The sequence below is a fragment of the Littorina saxatilis genome, linkage group LG1 (assembly GCF_037325665.1).
Source record: "Littorina saxatilis isolate snail1 linkage group LG1, US_GU_Lsax_2.0, whole genome shotgun sequence".
Taxonomy (NCBI): Eukaryota; Metazoa; Mollusca; class Gastropoda; order Littorinimorpha; family Littorinidae; genus Littorina; species Littorina saxatilis.
The window spans coordinates 83,176,485-83,199,801 of NC_090245.1; the positions used below are offsets into that span (position 1 = coordinate 83,176,485).

Sequence of the window (23,317 nt, forward strand, 5' to 3'; positions counted from 1 at the left end):
CTCGTTTTGAAGAATAACTCCAGTTGTGAAATTCGAAAGCAACGCTCCACTCTGCACGCTCATCTCTCGTTCCCTGTTCTTATTTTCCCTCCCATCACAATTCAAAGTATAATCGTGTGATATTACTAATGTATTTGTTTTCTTTGGATTATGCAACCCCATTACAATATAAAAAAGCCTGAGCGTTTCAACAGTCGCGACTAACAGTAACACAATAACATATTGCTGATGTTTTCTCACGCGTGGTCTTTCATTTTAACAGCCAGCATCGCTAGTGTTAGTTTAAACTAATTTGTAGTATTCATCCTAATTATTGTTTCACGCTCAGCTCTACCGCCTGTGTTTTCTTAATTGATTTTGCGCATTTAGTGTATTCATTCCGTTAAAAAAAAGTCAGCAGGTCCTTATCAAATTGTAAACACATGTGAACATGTGTGTCGGGGTCAAAGTTTATCATCTTTTAAAGACAGCTGAGACAGCATATTTGGACTGTGACCCGATAGTTTTGGTCAATAATTCAGATAATTTGATATACGGTCAAAGCGTTCATTCTGCTGAAGCTGCGTGCGCAATCAGTTGTGTATTATTTGACTAAGTGTCTTAATTCGATATTTTGCTTGCTGTTGTTTATGTGTTTTTGTTTATGTTGTTGTTGTTGTTTATGTTCATGTTGTTTATGTTGTTGTTTATGTTGTTGTTGTTGTCTGTCTGTCTGTCTGTCTATTTGTCTGTCTGTCTGTCTGTCTCAGTGTCTGTCGGTCTGTCCCTGCTTTACGCGTCAAGTCACTGTATGTTGTTTGTGTGACCTTGCCAGTTCACAGTAATGTTCGTGTGCGTGTTTCTGGTGACAAGAAAATAGTGTGCCAACATTAATGTTTACCTTCCTGCAAGTACATTAGAAAATTGCTCGCACATGTACCTACTTCAAGGACTTCATGGGCGCTCATCCATATTATCACGGTTCAATAAATCTAACGATCTGCTGCCGTGACTAACGCAATCATTATTTCGCACCGTGCAGTACAGAGAAAAAGAGAGGACTCCACTAGGAAAAAGTGTGTCTGTGTGTGTGTGTGTGTTTTTTGTGTGTCTTTGTGAGTGTGTGTGTGTGTGCGTGCGTGCGTGCATGCGTGCGTACGTGCGTGCGTGCGTGTGCGTGCGTGCGTGTGTTTGTGTGTGTGTGTGCCGTGTGTGTGTGTGTATGTGCGTGCGTGCGTGCGTGCGTGGGTGCGGCGTGCGTGTGTGTGCGTGTATGTGTGTGACGGTGTGTGTTTGTGTGTGTGTGTGTGTAGTAGGCTATTATCTAACAGAATTGTTCGCTTGGCTTGGATAGTTTATTGTGTTGTTGTCCATAATTCACATACATTGATGAAAATGTGTTAGATTGTGTGTGTCACGAAGCCTTTCCTGTTCAGCTGTATGCGAAGAATTATTGAATAATTAATTATGGTCAAGGTAAAAATCAAGTAGAACTGAAGTCTACCCTTGCGTGTCGTTTGCTCGGCGGCATCCGTTACACAGGGGGTATGCTTAAAAAAATAAAAAATAAAATCAAGAGGATTTATTGTCCTTCTCGATCAATGTTGATTTCCACTTATAATAAAAAACAGAACTAAAAGGATAGCCAGCATGCTTTTAACGTTAAACCGACAGAGACATTACATATGGATCCCCGCTCCCTCCCTGCCCCGAAACTAGTAATACAACAGTAACAAAACAAATCTGCCTCGGTTCGCTCCCCCTTCCTCCCTCCCCCAAAAGCTGCATTATATGCATTGTATACGGCCAGTGAGCTCTGTCTCTCTCTCTCTGTCTCTCTCTCTGTCTCTGTCTCTCTCTCTCTCTCTCTCTCTCTCTTATAATTTACTTACTTCATGCTTGAAGCCGACGAACAGGACATCTGGCACTTCTAAACTCACACAAACAGCTCTGGTCTTAAACGTACACAACTCTCCTTCACTTCTGCATGCGGACTTCGGCGCCGCCGCTGGCTGAGAAACAATCCCAATTCTACAGGATAACTCTATCAATGATTGATCTAGAAACTGTGATTCTATAGTCAGAGTAATGTGCATGTCAACCTTTTCTTCGCGAACATTGTACAAGGGAAACTAGGCTGAGAACTTGATGAGCAGCAAACACACGCACATCACCAGTAAATCTGAAAGTCTCCTGGATTTGCCACTTGTCTGTTGAACCGGCGGTCGGACCACTTTCTTCTGATAAAACAGACATAGTCATAGGCGCATGCCTTGCAGTGATTCATCATTTTTATATTTAGTCAAAACTTGACTAAATATTTTAACATCGAGGGGGAATCGAAACGAGGGTCGTGGTGTATGTGCGTGCGTGCGTGTGTGCGTGTGTGTGTGTGTGTGTGTGTGTGTGATTCAGACTAAACTACTAGAGCGATCTTTATGAAATTTGACATGAGAGTTCCTGGGTATGAAATCCCCATACGTTTTTTTCATTTTTTTGATAAATGTCTTTGATGACGTCATATCCGGCTTTTCGTGAAAGTTGAGGCGGCACTGTCACGCCCTCATTTTTCAACCAAATTGGTTGAAATTTTGGTCAAGTAATCTTCGACGAAGCCCGGACTTCGGTATTGCATTTCAGCGTGGTGGCTTAAAAATTAATTAATGACTTTGGTCATTAAAAATCGGAAAATTGTAAAAAAAAATAAAAATTTATAAAACGATCCAAATTGACGTTTATCTTATTCTCCATCATTTGCTGATTCCAAAAACATATAAATATGTTATATTCGGATTAAAAACAAGCTCTGAAAATTAAATATATAAAAATTATTATCAAAATTAAATTGTCGAAATCAATTTAAAAACACTTTCATCTTATTCCTTGTCGGTTCCTGATTCCAAAAACATATAGATATGATATGTTTGGATTAAAAACACGCTCAGAAAGTTAAAACAAAGAGAGGTACAGAAAAGCGTGCTATCCTTCTTAGCGCAACTACTACCCCGCTCTTCTTGTCAATTTCACTGCCTTTGCCATGAGCGGTGGCCTGACGATGCTACGAGTAAAATGGCATTGCGTTCAGTTTCATTCTGTGAGTTCGACAGCTACTTGACTAAATATTGTATTTTCGCCTTACGCGACTTGTTTAGATAATGTATTTTTCGAGAGTCTCTGTCTTTGGTGCATGTCGGTCAGTGTTTGGCCCGGTGCCGGCGGCGCGTGCGCGCGTGTGTGTATCAGTGTGTTTGCCGTGTGTGTGTCAGTGTGTGTGTGTGTGCGCCGGTCAGTGTGTATAGTGTATGTGTGTGATGATGTGTGGGAAGTGTGAGTGTGTGTGTGTGAGAGAGAGACTGAGAGAGAGGGAAAGAGAGAGTCACTGTGCGCGCGCGGGTGTACGGCCGCCGTCACGTCACGTTGCGGTTGAGTCAGTGATATAATGATTGGCACAGGATAACAACAATTACAACAACCTCAGTCTCACTGAGTCTCTCTCCTCCGTAGGCCCTAAATAATCTGTTTTTCGTTCGCTCAGTTGCACCAGCTGTGCTATTTGTTTTGTGGCTTACATCGCTCCAAGTTCTTCTCAGTCGTCAGTGCTATTGGTTCGCGGCGTGACTGCACACACAATAATGGTCGAAGTTAGCGGATCATGAAAAATGCGAGCTTTAGCGAGCTTTTTCATGACCGCGAACTGAGACCATTATTTTTTATAATCACTGAGACGAGGTGTGTAACCTCTTTATTCCTCCTTTCTTCAGTTATTCAAAGAAAAGAGGAGTTTTTTTGCGAAAGTTTGATCGAATCCTATTCACTCAACCAGTCAACCTGCGCAGGCGATCGATTAATGCGCGGTTGTATAGTTCCGTGCAAATCATTCCATTCTGTTAACACTTCTTGTCAGTTTTCCTATTTTGGGCTAAAATCAAGTACACAGATATGCTGTTATTCTGCTGTGGCGGCAAAGGCAGATATTGTGTGTTCTGTATATGTTTTGGTATCGCTTAGGATAATGTTCTTTCGTCAAATGGGACTAGCAGACGAACTTTTGCACCCGTGTTCCAACTTTAAAAACTGTATGAAGTTCAGTTTTCTGGGGAAAATAGTGTATGAAACCGCTTTATGTTGTTTAAATTGATGAGATGTGTGCATTTGGTTGCGTGTGATCTGTTTATTAAATGAAATATTGTTGAAAACTGACCGTCGGATTGCAGTCTGTTGTCGAAGAAACTGAGTGAAAAGAAGGGGAACTACTCTTGTCGCTAGACAAAGTATGAGTTACTTGCCTTGCGGGAAATTGCTTGTGATGAACGTTTGAGCACGGCAAATCTAGATTCAGAAAACAACCGAACTCATGGATTTTATATGAAGATTCATGTGTTCAGGCCTGTAGTTGTTAATTTAAATGCGGTATGTTTGTATTGTTTGCTCCAGAGATGTATACTTCGTACGTTAGAGCGTTCGGAACTTTTCAGTCGCAAAAAGTAGTACCGAAACAGAACAACTTCTCAACCCATTGCACTATCGAGGATTCAGGCTGTTGCTGGGTCGTTATTTGTTTGGTTGCTGGGTCATTATCGAAAAATAACTACCCCTACAAGTTTACAGAGGTAAAGAAGCAGAGGGGGGAATAAATATATATTCTTGCGAGTGCCACTCACATTACCCAATATTGACGGACTGTCAGTGTGACGATATCTTCTGCTATGGTCTGTTGAGACAGTCAGATATCAAAATCTCGACCTCCGGTCTCGATTTTGATATCACTGTCGAAACAGACCAATAAATAGCAGAAGATAATCATCACACAGTCAGTCAATGTTAGATATATTGCTAATTCTCTGGACATGTTGTATTTACTGTAAAGAAATTACAAAAGTATTTGTCTCAGTTTTGGCTGTTCCATATACCCCTCCCTCTGATTATTATTTCTTTTTGTTCACTCTTTTCTTGTACTTTTCAGTATTTTCAAATGTCTTTTCTTTCAAAAAGTCTTTAGTCACTTGCTCAACTAAATTCTGGGATCATTACATTTTCATATATATTTGTTTGTTTTCAAATTTAGGTGTTTTTGTTCAGTTTTGAAGTGGGGAAGCAATAAAGAGGTCGTCGATATCAAAACTGATATCGACGGAAATGTCGTCGATATCACTTTTGCACTGAGCTCAGTTTTGCCCAATTGACCAATGGAAATCCACGTAACATATGAAATAGCAATATAATATTCAGTAGTAACCACGGACCTGTGGTAGTAACACAAGTGGATCATCAAGATGATCAGTGATACACTTCAGTAATAAATGAGTAGGCGAACAGTAACAAAACAAAAATACGATTTTTTTCTTCTCCCCCACGTTACACGGATAGCTTCTTGTATTCGGACAACGATAGTGAGCATAAAAGCAGCCTGTCGCGTTTGTTGTATGATTATGTTCGCCGTAGATTCATGTCGACACGGAAAAACTAACACCTCCCTTGATAGCCTCGCTTTGAACAAACCGGAAGCACACTTGTCCGTACTGACATCGCGTGTGGGCAAAGGAGCTTTACTCGGAGGACGATTTTCTACTGTGTTGTACATCAATTGATTACGCATTTGTCCCTCGCCAAGATGTGGTTTTCAGAAGCCGGAGAGATCGTGGAAATGTTCCGCAATAGCTTTCCGCTATCTTTTCTATTCTTTGTCCCAATTATTATTCTGATTTCACCGGTTAGTCCCGTCTACGCAGCCCAAGAGTTTAATGTCTATCGGATGCAGCAGTTCGATCTTCAAGGGTCATCCTATGGTAAGAGCAACTTAATATTGCCGGTCGTTCTGAACATCATCTGATGAATGGCACTGACGAAAATAGTCTCCCATTTGCAGTTTTACCTTTACGGTGATCGTCGAATGCAGCGCTGAACACACAGAAGAGTATTTATAATCGGCCATAATCCACAACGGTGGCTTTACTGTACTAACAGTAACATTGTGCAAACTGTGACTGAAGCTCTTCAGATGTATGCCTTGGTTATCATTTGTCAATCAGATGTCACTCAATACTTGCAGTGGTGTTTTGTATCAATATTGTGCACTGACACTGAGTTTGGGTAGACATTTGGAGTTCTGAAATATTTACTTTCTTTCAACAGGATGCAAAAATGCTCTGGTCAACATGGAAGCTCGCCCCATTGACTCCAAAATGCTGACTCGTCGCTGTGTGGTGGCAAGATTGCGAGATGTCACCATGCCAAAGTTTCGTGATTTGGTGACGAACAATGCAGGGGCCCTGCTTGTGCTTCTGCCACAAGACTTATCTAAGCTCTCTGCAGAAGAGAGAGAGGTAAACATTACAAAATTAAAATTTGTATCAGATTCCAACATTCTTTGACTATAGTTCACTGTCAATTTAAAAAAGTAAATATGCAACTTGGAAACTGACAAATAACGTCGAAGTGTCATATGACACTGACAGCCAGTTCATGTAAGGCCTAAAAAAAAAATAGGTGTGGTTACGGTAACCCGACCTACCCTATTTTTAGGGGCCGATCCTATAACTTTTTATTACATTTGTCAAAAAAACAAAAAAAAAAACAAAAAAAACCCGAGTGCAGAAAACGCCATGAAAGCGAAAGCGCCTGAGTCGCACACTTATTTCCCTGTCAAGTAGGTTTAATTTGTACACATTAGAAAAAAAAAGTTAAAAAAAAAAAAGTGATTGCCTACCTTCCTACCCTAATTTTGTTGGCTATGTTACCGTAACCACACCTATTTTTTTTTTTGGCCTAAGAGGTAAATAGTAGTGAGTACTATTACATTTTGGTTTGAGTAGCAATACTAGGATTAAGGAAGCAGAGTGTCGGTTAACATTCTGTAATTATTTTTAATTTTTGGTAGCCCATAGTTAATATGTAAAGCATAGAGAGCACAGTTCTCTGTGGTTTGCGACGGGAAGAAAGCCCAGTCGGTAGCGGCGCTGTCTTAAAACCAGTTGTCGCTTTCGGGATGGGTTCGATTCCCATGTTAGGCGAGGGAATTATTTTCCAAAGTCCACTTTGTACAGACTCTTCTTGGTGTCTGGACACCCCTGTGTGCACACATGCCCACAATGAAGATCCCAAGCTCACAACAAAAATCTCAGGGCTGGGAAAACACAATTACACGCATGCAGGAGAGAAAATGATAAGGTAGCGCTATTCTGTAGCTGCATGCTAACCCCAGGGAGAGCAACCTGACTTTCCTTTAGGCAATTCCCCAAGGACCTCTTCTTCGCCTTTGTTTGCTCAGACAGGTACTCCGGTCCTCCTGACAAATGCTGCTATCCATCGAAGGGTCTCCACAGGGCCGTAGAGCTTGTCCTGCACTGGTGTGGCCCCAAGGACAAGAAGATATCAAAAATACAAGCTGCCATTATTATTATTTCAGCACCTGCAGAGTCTGGAGCGAGACTTGATGCAGGAAGAGACATCTCTTCCTGTCTACTTCTCCCCTGAGACGGAGGAGTTGCAAGAAATTTACCAAGACCTGGAGCATGGGGTAGCTGGTGATCAGGCTGTCAGTGCCTGGGAAGGTGAGTTATGCAATGGTCACTCCATCTTAAAACCTAAAAAAATATGAGAATACTAGGCCAAGAGAAAAATATCAGGTGTTACAGATTCCCTAACGGACCCTATTATTTTTTTTACCCTTCAAAAAAATTGAAAATGACAGGCTTTACAAGGAAAATTACTCTTTTCCAACTTCCAAGGGACACAGCTCGCACAATTTCTGACCAATAAAAAGCTACATCAGTACATGCCCAGTGTAAATAAAAAACAAACTTGAAAAAGAAAAACAACTGACCCTAAAAAAGTTTGTTTTATGATCAGAAACATTGTTTTTGGTCGTTGCTCTATATCACCTTGTGTATGACAAGAGAAAAGTCATCACTGTACAAAGAAACATAACACTCCCCTCCTTGCATGTTTCTGCTACTGTGACCTTGACAAAGTGTCCTCTCAGACATCAAAGGCATCAGTCTCATACTCATAGTTGAAAACTCAGTCAGTGACCTGAGGTCAGAAGATTGGTGTCTGAAAACACGGGCAGGCGGCTGGTCTCTGCTGAAAATATCGGTCATTGACCCCCGGCCACAAGGTCAATCAGCTATTAAGAGTGCAGTAGCTTTGATCTTGCTGCACATCTGGGAATGAATATATATTTCCACTCTGTATTTTGTTTGGGTTTTTAGCTTAATACCCCGGACACATTTGTTGTGTGAAATTTTCTCATTTTAACCTTAAAAGTGAGGGTTGCACCTTTTTACAAGGAAGTGTTTAACACTAACAGTCCCGAACACGTGGTATGTGTGATGAGACAGATTTTGATTATTGTGTCTGTCAAATTGAGTAAGTATCACAGGTTCAGAGTTGTTTGATTTGTGATACAGTCATAATCATTAACTTTTCTATCCATGGTATTTGCAGCTCTGCTGAGCTCAGCCACCGCCAATGGTTTCCAGATGGTGGTAAGCGGTGCCCAAGCCAAGGCGCTGCCAGACTTCCAGGTGACCAACATCCAGGGCCGTCTGTCTGGACATGGCATTGAGGAACAACTGCCCACCATTGTCATCACTGCGCATTATGACGCCACTGGGGTTGCTCCAGTAAGTCTTACTCTTTTTACATTTTAGTCAAGTTTTGACTAAATGTTTTAACATAGAGGGGGAATCGAGACAAGGGTCGTGGTGTGTGTGCGTGTGTGTGTGTGTAGAGCGATTCAGATTAAACTACTGGACCGATCTTTATGACATTTGACATAAGAGTTCCTGGGAAGGATATCCCCGGACGTTTTTTTCATTTTTTCGATAAATACCTTTGATGACGTCATATCCGGCTTTTTGTAAAAGTTGAGGCGGCACTGTCACACCCTCATTTTTCAATCAAATTGATTGAAATTTTGGCCAAGCAATCTTCGACGAAGGCCGGACTTTGGTATTGCATTTCAGCTTGGTGGCTTAAAAACTAATGAATGAGTTTGGTCATTAAAAATCGGAAACTTGTAATTAAAATTATTTTTTTATTAAACGATCCAAAAATAATTTCATCTTATTCTTCGTCATTTTCTGATTCCAAAAACATATACATATGTTATATTTGGATTACAAACAAGCTCTGAAAATTAAAAATATGAAAATTATTATTAAAATTAATTTTCCGAAATCGATTTAAAAACAATTTCATCTTATTCCTTGTCGGTCCCTGATTCCAAAAACATATAGATATGATATGTTTGGATTAAAAACAAACTCAGTAAGCTAAAAAGAATAGACATACAGAAAAGCGTGTTATCCTGCTCAGCGCGACCACTACTGCACTATTCTGCATGGCTTGTCGATTTCACTGCCTTTGCCACGAGCGGTGGACTGACGAAACGACGAGTATGTGGTCTTGGTGAAAAAAGCAGTGTGTTCAGTTTCATTCTGTGAGTTCGACAGCTTGACTAAATGTTGTTATTTCGCCTTACGCGACTTGTTTGCAATTTGTGGTACACTGAAACACCCCTTTTTTCAAGACCTTCAAAAAACATCAGGTCTTAAAAGGGGGGTCAAGTTACAGAGGTTATCAACAGAAAATCTGAGAAAACATAGTCTTCAATCGAGTGGTCTTTAAAGGAGGGTTCCATTGTAATAATAACAACAATAATAACTTCACTTGTGAATTGCCGCATTCTCACTAGAGCTCACTGCGATTTATCACGAAAACATGTAGATCCGCATTCAAACAAAACAAACAAACAAAAGTATGTAATAGTAAATACCAGAACAAAACTCCATAATAGATTACTATATATAGAGAGAGCTGTTAGTTAACAGCACAAACATATTCATTTATGTTGATTCTGAATGCCATTTTACAACTTTCAAGTCAAATGTCAAGTTGTTCACATTTATATCCTATTTACAGGACTTTGATGGTTGTGGTGAGTTAACGTCACTAGATGTTTGATGGCGCTAAAAAGTATACCTCCTCAAGTATGGACTTGAGAAGTAGGTTCAGATGAAACTGAAATACTCTGTTAGTATTAAAGAAAACGCTAAACAAAAACTGAGCCAGCTTAGAACACAAATTGATATTGATTGATGTATGGTACTATTTTGGTTTCAGGGGTTGGCGTATGGTGCTGATTCCAATGGGAGTGGCGTGGTCGCCCTGTTGGAACTGGCCAGGCTGTTCTCCAAGCTGTACACAAACTCCAGAACACATGCAAAGTATCCTTTTAAATGTTGTGACCAAGGTTTGCAAATCACATATTTCAGCTCCCATCCTAATTTATACTCTGAGCGTAGAATCCTGTCATATTGTTGTCTGTGTGCATTCATTTCCAACATTAACAGAAGTAAAGGGCATGCATAGATGTGCAAGCTGGAAAGAAAAACAAGCTTTGTCATGTGCTCGAAGTGTTCATTCTGTCTGTAAAATCTTTGATATCGAAATATGAAGAAAAAATAGGATTAATCCTCCTTGACTGTGGCACGATTCAACCTGGTGTTCCTGGTGTCGGGGGCAGGCAAGTTTAATTACCAGGGCACCAAGCGATGGATAGAAGACAACATGGAGTCCGCAGGTAATCAGTATTACAATGTAGGGGTGGGGGGTGGAGGGGGGGGGGGGGGGGAGTTGTGGGTGGGGGGTGGGGTGGAGGGAGGGTTGCTTAGTTTATCTGTAGGAGATAATTTTGATGATCCCTGCTTGTGGTTTTTTTTGTGTGCTGTAGTCTGCGCAGTTGTGTGAGAAAGTAAAACGTCCAAGTACGGTGACATTCACACAAAGTTTCTCTAATGCATTCCTGTTGACATGGTAATTATTAATTGGTTCTGTTCGATTAGTTGTCTCGTGAGTTTTGTGTTGTCTCACGAACAGTCTGATGACACATAAATGGTGGTCAGTTGGGTGTTATTACTACATCTAGGGGTGCTAATTTTCCGGAATATTCCGCCAGTCTACAAAGCTTGATGGAGCTTCCGCAACTACCGTCACGCGAGATGGTATGGGAGATAGGAAAGCAGAACTCAAAGCAGTTGTTTGTGCATTTATTGCTGAACATTGTCTGCCTTTTTCTTTGGGGGGAGATCTTGTTGAGCTTGCGCTTGCCAAGAGGTTAGCGAGTGATGAGAAAGCACTTGGTTCTCTCTCTCTTTCTCGTGGTAGTACAACTTACACCACCGTACATGGAGTAGCACATGCAATGAAGAAAGAACTGAGTGCAAAGCTGTCGGACAGACACTTCTCTTTGAATATTGACGAAGCTACAAATAATAGTAATGACAAGATCGTGAATGTACTTGTTCAGTATTATGATGTGGAACTGGAAAAAGTTATGGCAGAGCACTTTGGGTCAAGAGAAGTAAATGTTGCCACAGCGGAAAATATCTTCAGTGCAGTGTCTGACATTCTAGAAAGAAAACTCGACTGGGCTCAAGTTGTTTCTTGCTTGATGGACAATTGCAACACAATGAGGGGGAAGAAGGTTGGAGTAGAGGCTTTGATCAAAAGCAAGAAGACTGGAAATGAGAATCTTCTTGACAATGGTGGGGAAAATATCCATTTGATTCACACAAGCACAAGTACCATATGTTCAAGGAGTTTGATGAGAATTTCCTTCCCTTGCAAGATTTATCCTTGGACATGTATTAAGACAGTACTGAAATCTTTCATTATTCAAGACTTCATGTGCCTGTACTATAGTCTGGTACCAGATTCAGCAATAGTAAGTGATGAATCTATTAATTTTGTTCATTTTCCGGTTTACAAGAATTTTGAACTTATTTTATAGATTGGTTTTGGGTTCTGGAAATTGTTTGGTTCAGGTTTCGGAACTCTTTTGTACTATCACCCCTGTACATCTGATGTGTTGTTCTGTGGTTGGTTCAGACTCCAACCTGCTGGCGGACGTGGCCTTTGTGCTGTGCCTGGACAGTCTCGGGACGGGGGAGACCCTTCACTTGCACGTCTCAAAACCACCCAGGGAGGACAGCGATGGAGGAGTCTTTTTGAGGGTCAGAATATGTGTATGTTTACTGGTCAGCATGTATGCAAACATGTGCATGTCCCAGAGCTGCTGTTACACTTTCAGCGCAGCATGCTAATTTGTAACAGAAATTGCTACACTGTTTTACCAACCTAAAAACCGCTACGCTCAAATTAGTCCTGGTACTTATTTCTGCTTCTCACTCAATGTAGCGGTCAGAATATACGTCAGAAAACATTGTCCACTCTTGAAAAATTGCACTGCAGACACTCTCTAATGGGCATTATAATGTTCCTGCTCTCTAAAAAAAAGTATTTAAAAATGCATATATTCTTGAGAGAATAGCCTGAATGCGGATGTGTGATTACATTTGAGACAATGCTACATTAAACACCATTTTCTGCGTTGAAAATCCCCCCCTCCCGTAAAATCCAAATTGTTACACCAACGGCTGGCAGGTCTGATGTCCCTTCGCTGCTGGTGGATAATATGCCATGTCGAGGCTCAGGATAAAGAACTAGAGCTACTTGCTTTGCCAAGAGGAGGACAATCCTTTATAGTGCTTGCACTTTCTGTGTGGTGACCTGATGCAGGGGAAGTAACTGTCCTAATGTACCAAAGACCTGATGCAGGGGAAGTAACTGTCCTAATGAATCTACTTTAAATCCATATTAACTTCAGGGTACATGCCCTGAATCTACTATCACTATCACACATGTGTTCACGTGCCCCGCGAATCCTTTCCCCTGATGTTCTTCCATCATTGAAAGCAAAAGAAATTATGTTTACATAATATAGGATAACTCGCTCAGTCAGACCCTTTTCTTAGGATGATAGAATCTGCTGCCAAAGTATTTTTGAGTGTCCTTTAGCCATGAATTGATTCTCTGTCCCTCCAGAACCTGGAGACAGCAGCAGAGGCACAGACACCTCCAGCCAAGTTCTCCATGGTGCACAAGAAGATCAACCTGGCTGACGAGATGCTGGCCTGGGAGCACGAGCGCTTCAGCATAAAGCGTCTCCTAGCCTTCACCCTCTCGCGCTTCAACACCACAAGAGACCTCGACAGAACCACCATTCTGGACAGCAGGTAATAGTCTGTGGGATCAGATTCAAAGGGAAACAACAAAATATGAGATCACTTTTTTCTTTGATTGTTTCTTTGTAGTTAGTGTGTTTGTGCGTATGCTTTCTCTTAAAATGTTTGTGAAAAAATATGCATGAGACGCTTAAGTAATCTGTCATCCATTACTTTCTGCAGAAACTTTGAAATGGATAGTTCCCATTTAGTTCTTTGATGCAGTATTGTTTCAAGACACAGAAGACAATAGTTCAGTTGGGCCTGGATTTGGAATATATGTATCAGTAAAATGTCCTGGCTGCAGACAATTGTCGAGTCAAAAGACATCCGTATGTCAAAACTATTGGACATTTGACCGATCTGAGGTCAGAAAAATTTCCTGGCTGCAGACAATTGTCGAGTCAAAAGTCATCCGTATGTCAAAACTATTGGACATTTGACCGATCTGAGGTCAGAAAAATTTCCTGGCTGCAGACAATTGTCGAGTCAAAAGTCATCCGTATGTCAAAACTATTGGACATTTGACCGATCTGAGGTCAGAAAAATTTCCTGGCTGCAGACAATTGTCGAGTCAAAAGACATCCGTATGTCAAAACTATTGGACATTTGACCGATCTGGGGTCAGAAAAATGCGTCAATTAGAAAAAAAAGTATGCGTAAAAGACAAAAGACGAGGGCCTGGGAACAACACTGTTTATGATATTTCTTTCTTGCTGCTGCTGCTGCTGCTGCATTTAAGACAAAGTTGTATAAGTCTGTGCAGAACTTGTGTTTAAGTTTAGCATTACCATTCCATATATTTTTCAGGAATTTTTGACTATTGTCCACCAGAATGTTATGCTTTCACAGATGTAGCATGAGTTGATGATGTTATGTGTTGCAGGGAAAGGGTTAACGAGGAGACACTGGCCACCAACATCCGTGTGGTAGCAGAGGCTCTGGCTCGTCATGTCTATAACCTCACCTCACAGGGGGACTTCAGCCTCTTCAAAGAAGCTATGGTTAGTGTGACTGTTCGCCCGTTTAAATTAAGTGTGTGTATCTTTTATTTGTCGATTAGACAGATATTATGTGGTTTTGTTTATGAGAAAGGTGGTGTATTTTTCAGGCTGTAAAGCTCACATGTAAGCCTTATTCAGACCTGAGAACTAAAATGAAATGAAGTACATATCTATTTCAGCTCATTACTTTATTTTGTCTTAATAAAACTCCTTTGCCGGATCTTAGTCACTGTGGCATTTCTTTTTCTTCAGGACACACAAGAAGAAGCAGAGTCAGCATGGATGGAGTTTTTGACGTCACAGCCGCGAGCAGCTCAGCTGGTGCCACCGGAACACGTCCTGCTGGGAACACTGGAGAACACATTGTCACGTTACCTCAAGGATGTGCGGCGAACAACCTTCAAGGCAGACAAAAGGTAAGGGTTGATGTATGTACTAGTCCTGTGCAATAGCCTAGAGGTTAAGACAATGACCAATAACTGTGTTGAGGGTCCAGGGTTCGAATCCTGCTTGCGTCTGGTGGGACAGAGGTGGAGATTTTTCTGGTTCCAGGTCAAGTTTTGTGCAGACCTGCTACTGTGCTAGTGCCTTATCCCCCTATGTGTGTACTTGTAAGTACAAGAACAAGTGCACGGGTCAACTTAAAGGCTGACATAGTCCTATTTAATTAGTTTAATTACTTCCAGGGCTTTTCCCATCGTTGCGGGGATGTATAGATTAAGCTTCCTGCAAAGTTTTAGGTTTGAAGTCCTTTCCAATTACGAGAAATAATTAATTCTTTATTGCATTGTTTTAGTTAAGCAACAGTTCTCCAGGACTTGGGCTATTTTTAGACCGTTGACGTCACCAAAGATGGCGTTTGAAACTGTTCTGTTTACATTCGACACTATCAACACCACTTTGCAATACTGAAATAATTTTTTCTGTGTTCGAAAGCTACAGCCAATCGTTATTATATCCCCTTAGGTACATTTTTTTAACATTATTGGCACATGTAAACAATATGAATTAATTAATGAACTCTACGAATATGGCAGCCTTTAATGTGCAGACTCAGAGACGGCATCCATGTCCCACCCCTGTGTCACCACAGTGGCACGTAAAAGACCTTAGTCATTCTGCCATAAATGCAGGTGGCTGATTACACCTAAACACGCAAACACCTGGGTGTGTGAATCTTGTTGCTGCTAGCTTTCCTCTGGGAAAAAGCGACCCTAATTTCCCAGCATTGGGATGATGAAGTAAATGAAATGAAATGAAGTTATACTAAAGAGGTGACATTTTGTGTTTCAGGGACCCAGAGTTTGTTTTCTACACTGGAGCCGTCTACACAATGAATGCTTTCAAGTGAGTCTTGAGCTGTGTGTCTTTAAAAATATGCTCTTTCCTGTTTCTAGGCCTGTACATTCACAATGAGCTGCTTTCCACGTTAATAATCGCCACTAATCAACAGCCTTGCTGTTTCTTGTAGCATACTAGCCTCACCTGTCTGATGATCCTGAGAAGATGTTAATTGCAATTCTTATTGAAGAGAATCGGAATAATAGCACTATATTTCTGTTTTCATTACCACTGGTGGTATATGGTTTTTTTACATTTAGTCAAGTTTTGACTAAATGTTTTAACATAGAGGGGGGAATCGAGACGAGGGTGTGGTGTATGTGTGTGTGTGTGTGCGTGTGTGTGTGTAGAGCGATTGAGAGTAAACTACTGAACCGATCTTTATGAAATTTAACATGAGAGTTCCTGGGTATGACATCCCCGGACGTTTTATTCATTTTTTCGATAAATGTCTTTGATGACGTCATATCCCTCATTTTTCAATCAAATTGATTGAAATTTTGGCCAAGCAATCTTCGACGAAGGCCGGACTTCGGTATTGCATTTCAGCTTGGTGGCTTAAAAATTAATTAATGACTTTGGTCATTAAAAATCTGAAAATTGTAATTAAAATTATTTTTTTATAAAACGATCCAAATTTACGTTCATCTTATTCTTCATCATTTTCTGATTCCAAAAACATATAAATATGTTATATTCGGATTAAAAACAAGGTCTGAAAATTAAAAATATAAAAATTATTATCAAAATCAAATTTCCGAAATCGATTTAAAAACACTTTCATCTTATTCCTTGTCGGTTCCTGATTCCAAAAACATATAGATATGATATGTTTGGATTAAAAACACGCTCAGAAAGTTAAAACGAAGAGAGGTACAGAAAAGCGTGCTATCCTTCTCAGCGCAACTATTACCCCACTCTTCTTGTCAATTTCACCGCCTTTGTCACGAGCGGTCGACTGACGATGCTACGAGTATACGGTCTTGCTGAAAAATTGCAGTGCGTTCAGTTTCATTCTGTGAGTTCGACAGCTTGACTAAATGTTGTATTTTCGCCTTACGCGACTTGTTTAACCTTCACCGGATCATGCTTTGGATTACACAGTCCGGCTGATGTAAACAACCCATACTTTTAAAGAAGGATTCAACAACAAAAAAGTATGTGTCGTACACTTCCCACGCCATCCGAATATGGGATAAACATAGAAAATTCCTTCTTTAATTCCATACGGGGTCGTCTACGACCCACATCATCCGGACTGCCCAGTTCAAATTATGTCATAGTTCATTTGTTTGTTTACAAAGGTAATCCTTCAGAAAGTGTTTGATGGGAGGGTCGTAAACTCGTATGTTGTTTGAGAATTACATGAATTTTTAATCAAAAACTGCCAATAGTTACAGAGATACAGACACTTTGGTGAGGAGCTGGGTCATCCACGACCCAGAAAACACGATGAGGGTTAACTATATTTGACCCCTTTTCTCTGGATACTGTCTTCTGCTGAGAAGGGCATCATCAGCTATTATTTTCTGAAAAAACAAAAACCCCAATCCTTATTTGTTTTTAATTGTGTTCTTGCAAACATAAACCTTTTGCTGGCAGACTCATCACATGAACATACATTAGACATTTCTGTTGTTTGCATTGTTGAAATGCTGCTGGACACTGTTTAATGACTTCAATTATGCTTTGACCTGAGCTGAGTTTTAGTCTTTTATTCATTGTTCTTTCTGTTACAGTGTAAAGCCTGCAGTATTTGATCTCTTCCTTGCCCTGGGAATTGCTGCCTATCTGGCTGTCATGTACCTGTGCGCAACGGTAAATAGTGTTTAGTGTGGTATCATCAATGTATAGAGATAATGAGTTCTTCAGGCCAAAAAAAGAGAAGATAAAAAAAAAGATTGTAGTTGTAATTTTAAACTGACATTATTGGCATCCAATGTTAAATGCAGGTGGTGTCAGATGCTATCCATTAGCCATTTTTGACATGGCAAATGTTGCACTGTTTTATATTTGAAATAAGACTTGATGATATTGTTGTCATTCTTTTCATTGTGCCATTCTACAATACAGTAACATATGACTTTTCTTCACAGAACTTCCACATCGTCTACACTGGGCTGAGAAAAATCATGGTCAGCCAACCCAAGGAAAAGAGCACCTAGAAGCAAGGCTTTGATATTATTAAAACAAGAGGGTAAGTTCAGGAAAGATTGTTTTGACTGTTCGAGGCATAGGTGCCTGCAGACTCGTTTGTTTAATCCAATTGACGTATTCCAGAAAAAACACTGTCGGGTTTGTATGGGTTGTGATAGAGTGAATAATCTTGCTTTTAGTGAGGCAAACTTTCCCACATGCTCCTTTTCCATGTGTTTCAGATATACTTCTCACTAGTGACTGGCCTAATATGTCACGAGGGAAAGTTTGCTTCAATAAAAGCAAGAGTATTCACTCTTTTCCACCCCACACAAACCGGAAAGAGTTACACGGGTCCCCAACCTGTCAGTCGCTGCGTCCTTTACGCACTAGAAGCTGAAAACACACACTAGAAATACATGGAGGGGGTCCCATGACGCACTAAAACTGAAAAGAACAGACACACAAATCTGTTATCATGTGTACCATTGCAAGCTTAACACTTTCGCGACGGGACACTGATAAATCAGTACCAGCGCTGACACTCCCATGGACGGGAAGCGCATTTTTCAGTACCAGCCATAGAGGGTACACGACTCGTGATTGCTTCCCGGTTTTTGAAGCTTGCAAATAAATTGAGTTGTTTCCCTTGATACACTTGGCGTCCCCTTCTGCCATTTGCAAATCCGCCTGATTTGTGTGCGTTTTTGAGGAAAAAAAATGAATCAAAGGCGAGCCTTGTCTCGGGAGGAGATTCTCCGGATGTTGGACCTAGAGGATCCCGTAGAGCATGATTCGGACGTATCGTTTTCGCCTCACGAAAGCGATACAAGCAGTGAAAGTGAGGAAGAAACAGTCCCGTTGTTGCTAGTACGAGTCGGCAAACTACACGTGGTTGGCGGTGATACTGCTAGACGAACATGTATCTCGGAATCGTGCAGGAGCTATGGGGGCGTGGCAGCACTGATAACAATGGATGGCTGGAGCCTTCAAATCCTTTTGGAATTGTTCATAGGTGTACAGTTGGTACTTTGTTGTGAAAATGTGACTTATATTCAATATGGATTACCTAGACATCATTTGGTGAGTGTTAGATCTACAGTTTTGTTTCATTTGAGTCAGGATGCTGTGAGTGAATGCGTGATTTGCTTGTTTTTTTCTTTGTACTGTCTCCTTATTTCTGTGTACAATGTTAACAATATTTCAGCTAATTCATAGGTTTTACACCTTGTTTGGTTATAACATTATTTATAATACTTTCTGTTAAAAAATAACTTTTAAAAAAAGCAGTAGAAAATAAAACACACACAAAAAAACGATAAAAACACAAATTATGCCCCTTTCACCCCCCTTTCACCCCCCTTTGCTAAAACAAATTGCGTGACAAACTTATAAATAGCACGACTGAACTGGGCATCCATTTTTGAATTAGTACACAAAATTTGGTGGTGATTGGACTTAATTCAAGCTTGCTAGACAGATTTCTTTACAGTTACTGATTTTTGGGAAGTTTCTTGGTGGCAAGCTTGGGCAGGCAGGACGTAAACGCCGTGGCAGTGCTAGTCACAATAGTGTTAAGGGGGTAATCTTACCTATATGACCATAATGTTTTTGTAAAGGGCTCAGAATGTCAAAAAGTCAGTATTTGTGTGTGTCAAGCGCTCCAGAGGGGGATGTGTGTCGATGAGGAATGTGCCTTCCAAAAGCAAGTATGTGAACCTTATTGTCTTTGGACCCTCTACAGTTCCACTGAAGGGGTCTGTGGACCTCCTAGAAATTAAAGTTGGGGGTCCAGGGACCCTCTAGGATGAGTGGCCATGGGGAGCCCTGGAGTTATTTCCGAACTTCGTCTATAACATCAGAGAGGTAGCATTAAAGTTGTCGTACAGGAACCATAAATAAACTAGGGTGAGTTACGCACTGGCAGTTTGTTAAATTGTATCGTTCCTTTGTTAAATTGTTGCATTACTTTTTTAGCATAAACTAGTATTGGCCCTGTGGAAGTGATATTACATACTGGGGCGGGGAAATAGGTCAGTTGTTAGCGGCGCTGGCTTCAAACCCAGTTGTCACTATCCGCATGGGTTCGATCCCCACGTTCGCTGAGGGGTTTATTTTCCAGAGACAACTTTGTGCAGACTCTCCGTGGTGTCCGAACACCCGCGTGTGCACGCATGCTGACGATAAAGAACCCAAATTCACAGTGAAAGTATGAGGGCTTGGAAACATAAGTACACGCATGCTGACGATAAAGAACCCAAATTCACAGTGAAAGTATGAGGGCTTGGAAACATAAGTACACGCATGCTGATGATAAAGAACCCAAATTCACAGTGAAAGTATGAGGGCTTGGAAACATAAGTACACGCATGCTGACGATAAAGAACCCAAATTCACAGTGAAAGTATGAGGGCTTGGAAACATAAGTATACGCATGCAGGAAAAAGGGGAAAAAAATAGGGTTGCGTCGTACTGTATGAAAGCTCGCTTTCCCAAGAGATAAAGCAACACGAATTTCTATGAGGGTAACCTCACACTCACATGATTATATAAAGTCTTATCCTTATCCATTATCTTTTTCTGAGAGAAGAGTGAACCATTTTTAAATTCTTTCAGTCTGACAGTGATTCTCACAATCCTCAATATTTTCTGTGTATTTTGGCAGGATTTTGCCAGGGCTTTCCGAGCTGTCCTCGTCCCAAGATAAGAACAAGACTGTGATGGTGACATTGTATCAGCAATTCTCCGTTCGTGGCATGGCATTGCTGCATTTTGCTGGACGCTGTTACCATTGTTACCTTTGTAACTTAAACTGATGCAGCAAAATCGTGTACATTTTTACTGTTCCCCTAGCAAAACCAGTGTATGTTGTGCTTATGCTTTCTAAAAAATTCCACAGATAACGATTATGTTGACGTTTTGTGTGTGTATGCAATCCAGTTTTGTCGATTTTGTATACTAGTCTTGGGATATATTTATCCCCAGCTTGAAGTTGAACTAGTTCACACTGACTTGTGGTGTTGAAATCCCTCTACCAGTTTGAGAAGAAAGTATAATTTGAGGATGGCTATTCTGATTGTTGTAGATTCCTTCTCATATTGTGGAAGAAATCTTTCGGGCATGGGAATTGACTGAAAGAAAAAAAAGCTCTGAAAGCAAGGGTAGTCCAGGATACTTCCCTGATTCTGGGGGTAGATGAAGATATTTCTTAGGGTTTAAAAAATCAGAAATTAAACAACCTAAGGGCACACAGACAGACGACGCATGCACGCACACACATTACACACAATGCTTACCAGATAAATGCTTCTTTGGAAGTTCTTGGGTCACTTAGTCACTGATTTGTTGTGTGTGTGGATTCTATTTCATTTTTATGGAAAATCGATTTTACTGCCACAGAAATTTGCATTTTTGGGCAGACAATTCCCATGCTTGATTGTTTTAACAGACTAATGAAGAGGGAACCATTTCCTACCTTACATTTTCTACCAGTTTTGGTCTGTTTTTGATAAGGATGTGTGAATGTTAGATGGTGGGATGTCAGTATGACTGCAAGTTGTTGATTCTACTGATACCGGCATTATCCTTTTTTCTTGTACAGAGTGTTGTGGCATGTATGCATTGCAAGATTGGCCACATATCAGTGTAACTGTGAGAATTAGCATTGAATCCTTGTTGAATTGGGCGGAGTATGAAGATGTTCATGTTATGTGCTTTGTGCAGTTGTATGTTTTTCTATTAGAGCACTCAGCAAGTGTGTATGCAGCAGCCCATTGTTCTTAATCAATAAGCAAGATGCTGCCAACTCGAAGGCAATGTGTGTTTGGAGAAAAAAAGAATTGATTATGCCAATTTTATCTGTTGCATGGTTCACTGCCAATTGGATCTCAGTTCAGTTTGGATAGAGTAAAATCTTATCAGATGCTCTTTGTGGTTAGATTGTAAAAGGAAATGAAAGAGTTGCATTTAATTTTTGTTGAAATGTGCAACATGAAGCGTGAAGTCAGTACAGGTCGCCCCATGCCCCATGCCCCTTTTAAGACCACACCATATATGAGAATCATGTCCTAAAAGGAGGGAGCCTTAAAACAGGGGTCATTTTACACGTACAGAGGAAAGGAACAAAAAAAAAGGCTGTACAAGCAAGGTCTTAGCGCTTGGGAATTCTCAAAACTGTTGATCTGATGTGCGAGGTGTTTGTTTTTCCAGATCATAAGCTTGTCTTTAACTGGGCGAAGACCCCCCGCGGGTTAGGGGGAAGAATTTACCCGATGCTCCCCAGCATGTCGTAAGAGGCTGTTTCTCTTTTTACCCTTGTTAAGTGTTTCTTGTATAGAATATAGTCAATTTTTGTAAAGATTTTAGTCAAGCAGTATGTAAGAAATGTTAAGTCCTTTGTACTGGAAACTTGCATTCTCCCAGTAAGGTAATACATTGTACTACGTTGCAAGCCCCTGGAGCAAATTTTTGATTAGTGCTTTTGTGAACAAGAAACAATTGACAAGTGGCTCTATCCCATCTCCCCCCTTTCCCCGTCGCGATATAACCTTCGTGGTTGAAAACGACGTTAAACACCAAATCAAGAAAGAAAGAACTGGGCGAAGTCGACTATGCGAAGTATACTTCGCGAAGCTGGCCGCACGAAGCTTTAGCACTGAGTTTTCGGTAAAAAGTCTTAGCAAAGATTGCCTATACTTTATGTTAAACAGTATGACTGAAATGGGACCTCATTGAACTTGGCAGGAAATAGCTCCATGAGCATACTAACTGGTACACAGGCAACATGCAATTGTGAAGTATCGTTTCTCAAAAGTACTTGCCACAAAGAAGGAGCAACTATTGTATTTGTGTGTTGCAGGGATGCTTCATTTCTTGCAGACTAAAATCACCCACCTTGACTTATCTTTTAAAGAATGTTTTCTGAAAAAAACTATTATTGTTTATTTCTACCCACGCAGGAAGCAAATCCGACAAGGAAGCCAATAGATTACTATTGTGTTCTTCCAGTTTATTTTCAATTTTTTTGAAAGTTTTTTTTTTCTTCAGCTTCAATTTACATCAAAACCAAAATCATTTTTTATATCTCATTCTGTGTTTGTAAGGAAGATTGTATGAAATGTATGCAGATGTGTAGAGTGTTTGATAAAACAAGTGTTAACAGTGAACAAAATGTGTGTGTGTGTGTGTGTGAGTGGATTGAAGATTGCAAACTTGTGTTCAAGGTAGAACAACAAGCATATTTATTCAACAAAGGAGGATAATGTTGGCATGTGTCATGCACAGACACACACACACTCTCGCACATACACTCGCCTTACACACAGTGACACGCACACGCACACGAACAAGCAAACATGCAGACTCAAAGGTACACAGGCTCATGGGTACACAGACTCCAGCATGTCACACGCAAGCCCGCACACACACGCAACGATGCACGCACGTCCAATACAATCCTAAACACGGGCATTGAGATTATTATGAGGTATGCGAGTGCGTGCGTTCGTGTGTGTGTGTGTTTTCATGTGTACTTTGTGTGTAAGTGAGTGATTGAATATGTGTGCAGTATGTAGGTGTGTGTGTGGGCGTACGTGTGTTTATAGACTGAGGGCCTGTGTGCACGCTTGAGATTACTAATTTGTTATGAAGGTTATACCGTCACATAGGCCAAAGGGTTGGTGTCAATGCAAATGAGTTATGACGCATGCTTAATTCGAAGATTTTTTCATGTTCACACTCATTCTAATCATCATCGCTCTACACTATCGCTTTAGTCCCTCTGACCGGACG

The 23,317-nt window shown here is 40.7% G+C and overlaps 1 protein-coding gene across 1 annotated transcript; it reads left to right on the plus strand.

Moving 5' to 3' along the window:
• Nucleotides 1–5,476: 5,476 nt before the first annotated feature.
• On the plus strand, nt 5,477–22,697 carry LOC138981755 (BOS complex subunit NCLN-like). The gene is made up of 14 exons (XM_070354834.1): nt 5,477–5,765; nt 6,112–6,302; nt 7,385–7,529; nt 8,425–8,603; nt 10,105–10,208; nt 10,476–10,564; nt 11,872–11,996; nt 12,868–13,058; nt 13,933–14,050; nt 14,303–14,466; nt 15,344–15,397; nt 17,131–17,209; nt 17,488–17,588; nt 20,193–22,697. The coding sequence occupies exons 1-13, from the start codon at nt 5,591–5,593 to the stop codon at nt 17,554–17,556; spliced, it is 1,683 nt and encodes a 560-aa protein (XP_070210935.1). The 5' UTR covers nt 5,477–5,590; the 3' UTR covers nt 17,557–17,588; nt 20,193–22,697.
• The last annotated feature ends 620 nt before the right edge of the window (nt 22,698–23,317 follow it).

What these genes read in the sequence shown, in the direction of transcription:
- LOC138981755 (XM_070354834.1), top strand. Translation starts at nt 5,591, where the DNA reads ATGTGGTTTTCAGAAGCCGGAGAGATCGTGGAAATGTTCCGCAATAGC. An exon ending in GGCTGTCAGTGCCTGGGAAG is followed by an intron (nt 7,530 to 8,424) that starts GTGAGTTATGCA and finishes TGGTATTTGCAG; the next exon opens with CTCTGCTGAGCTCAGCCACC. An exon ending in AGACAACATGGAGTCCGCAG is followed by an intron (nt 10,565 to 11,871) that starts GTAATCAGTATT and finishes TGGTTGGTTCAG; the next exon opens with ACTCCAACCTGCTGGCGGAC.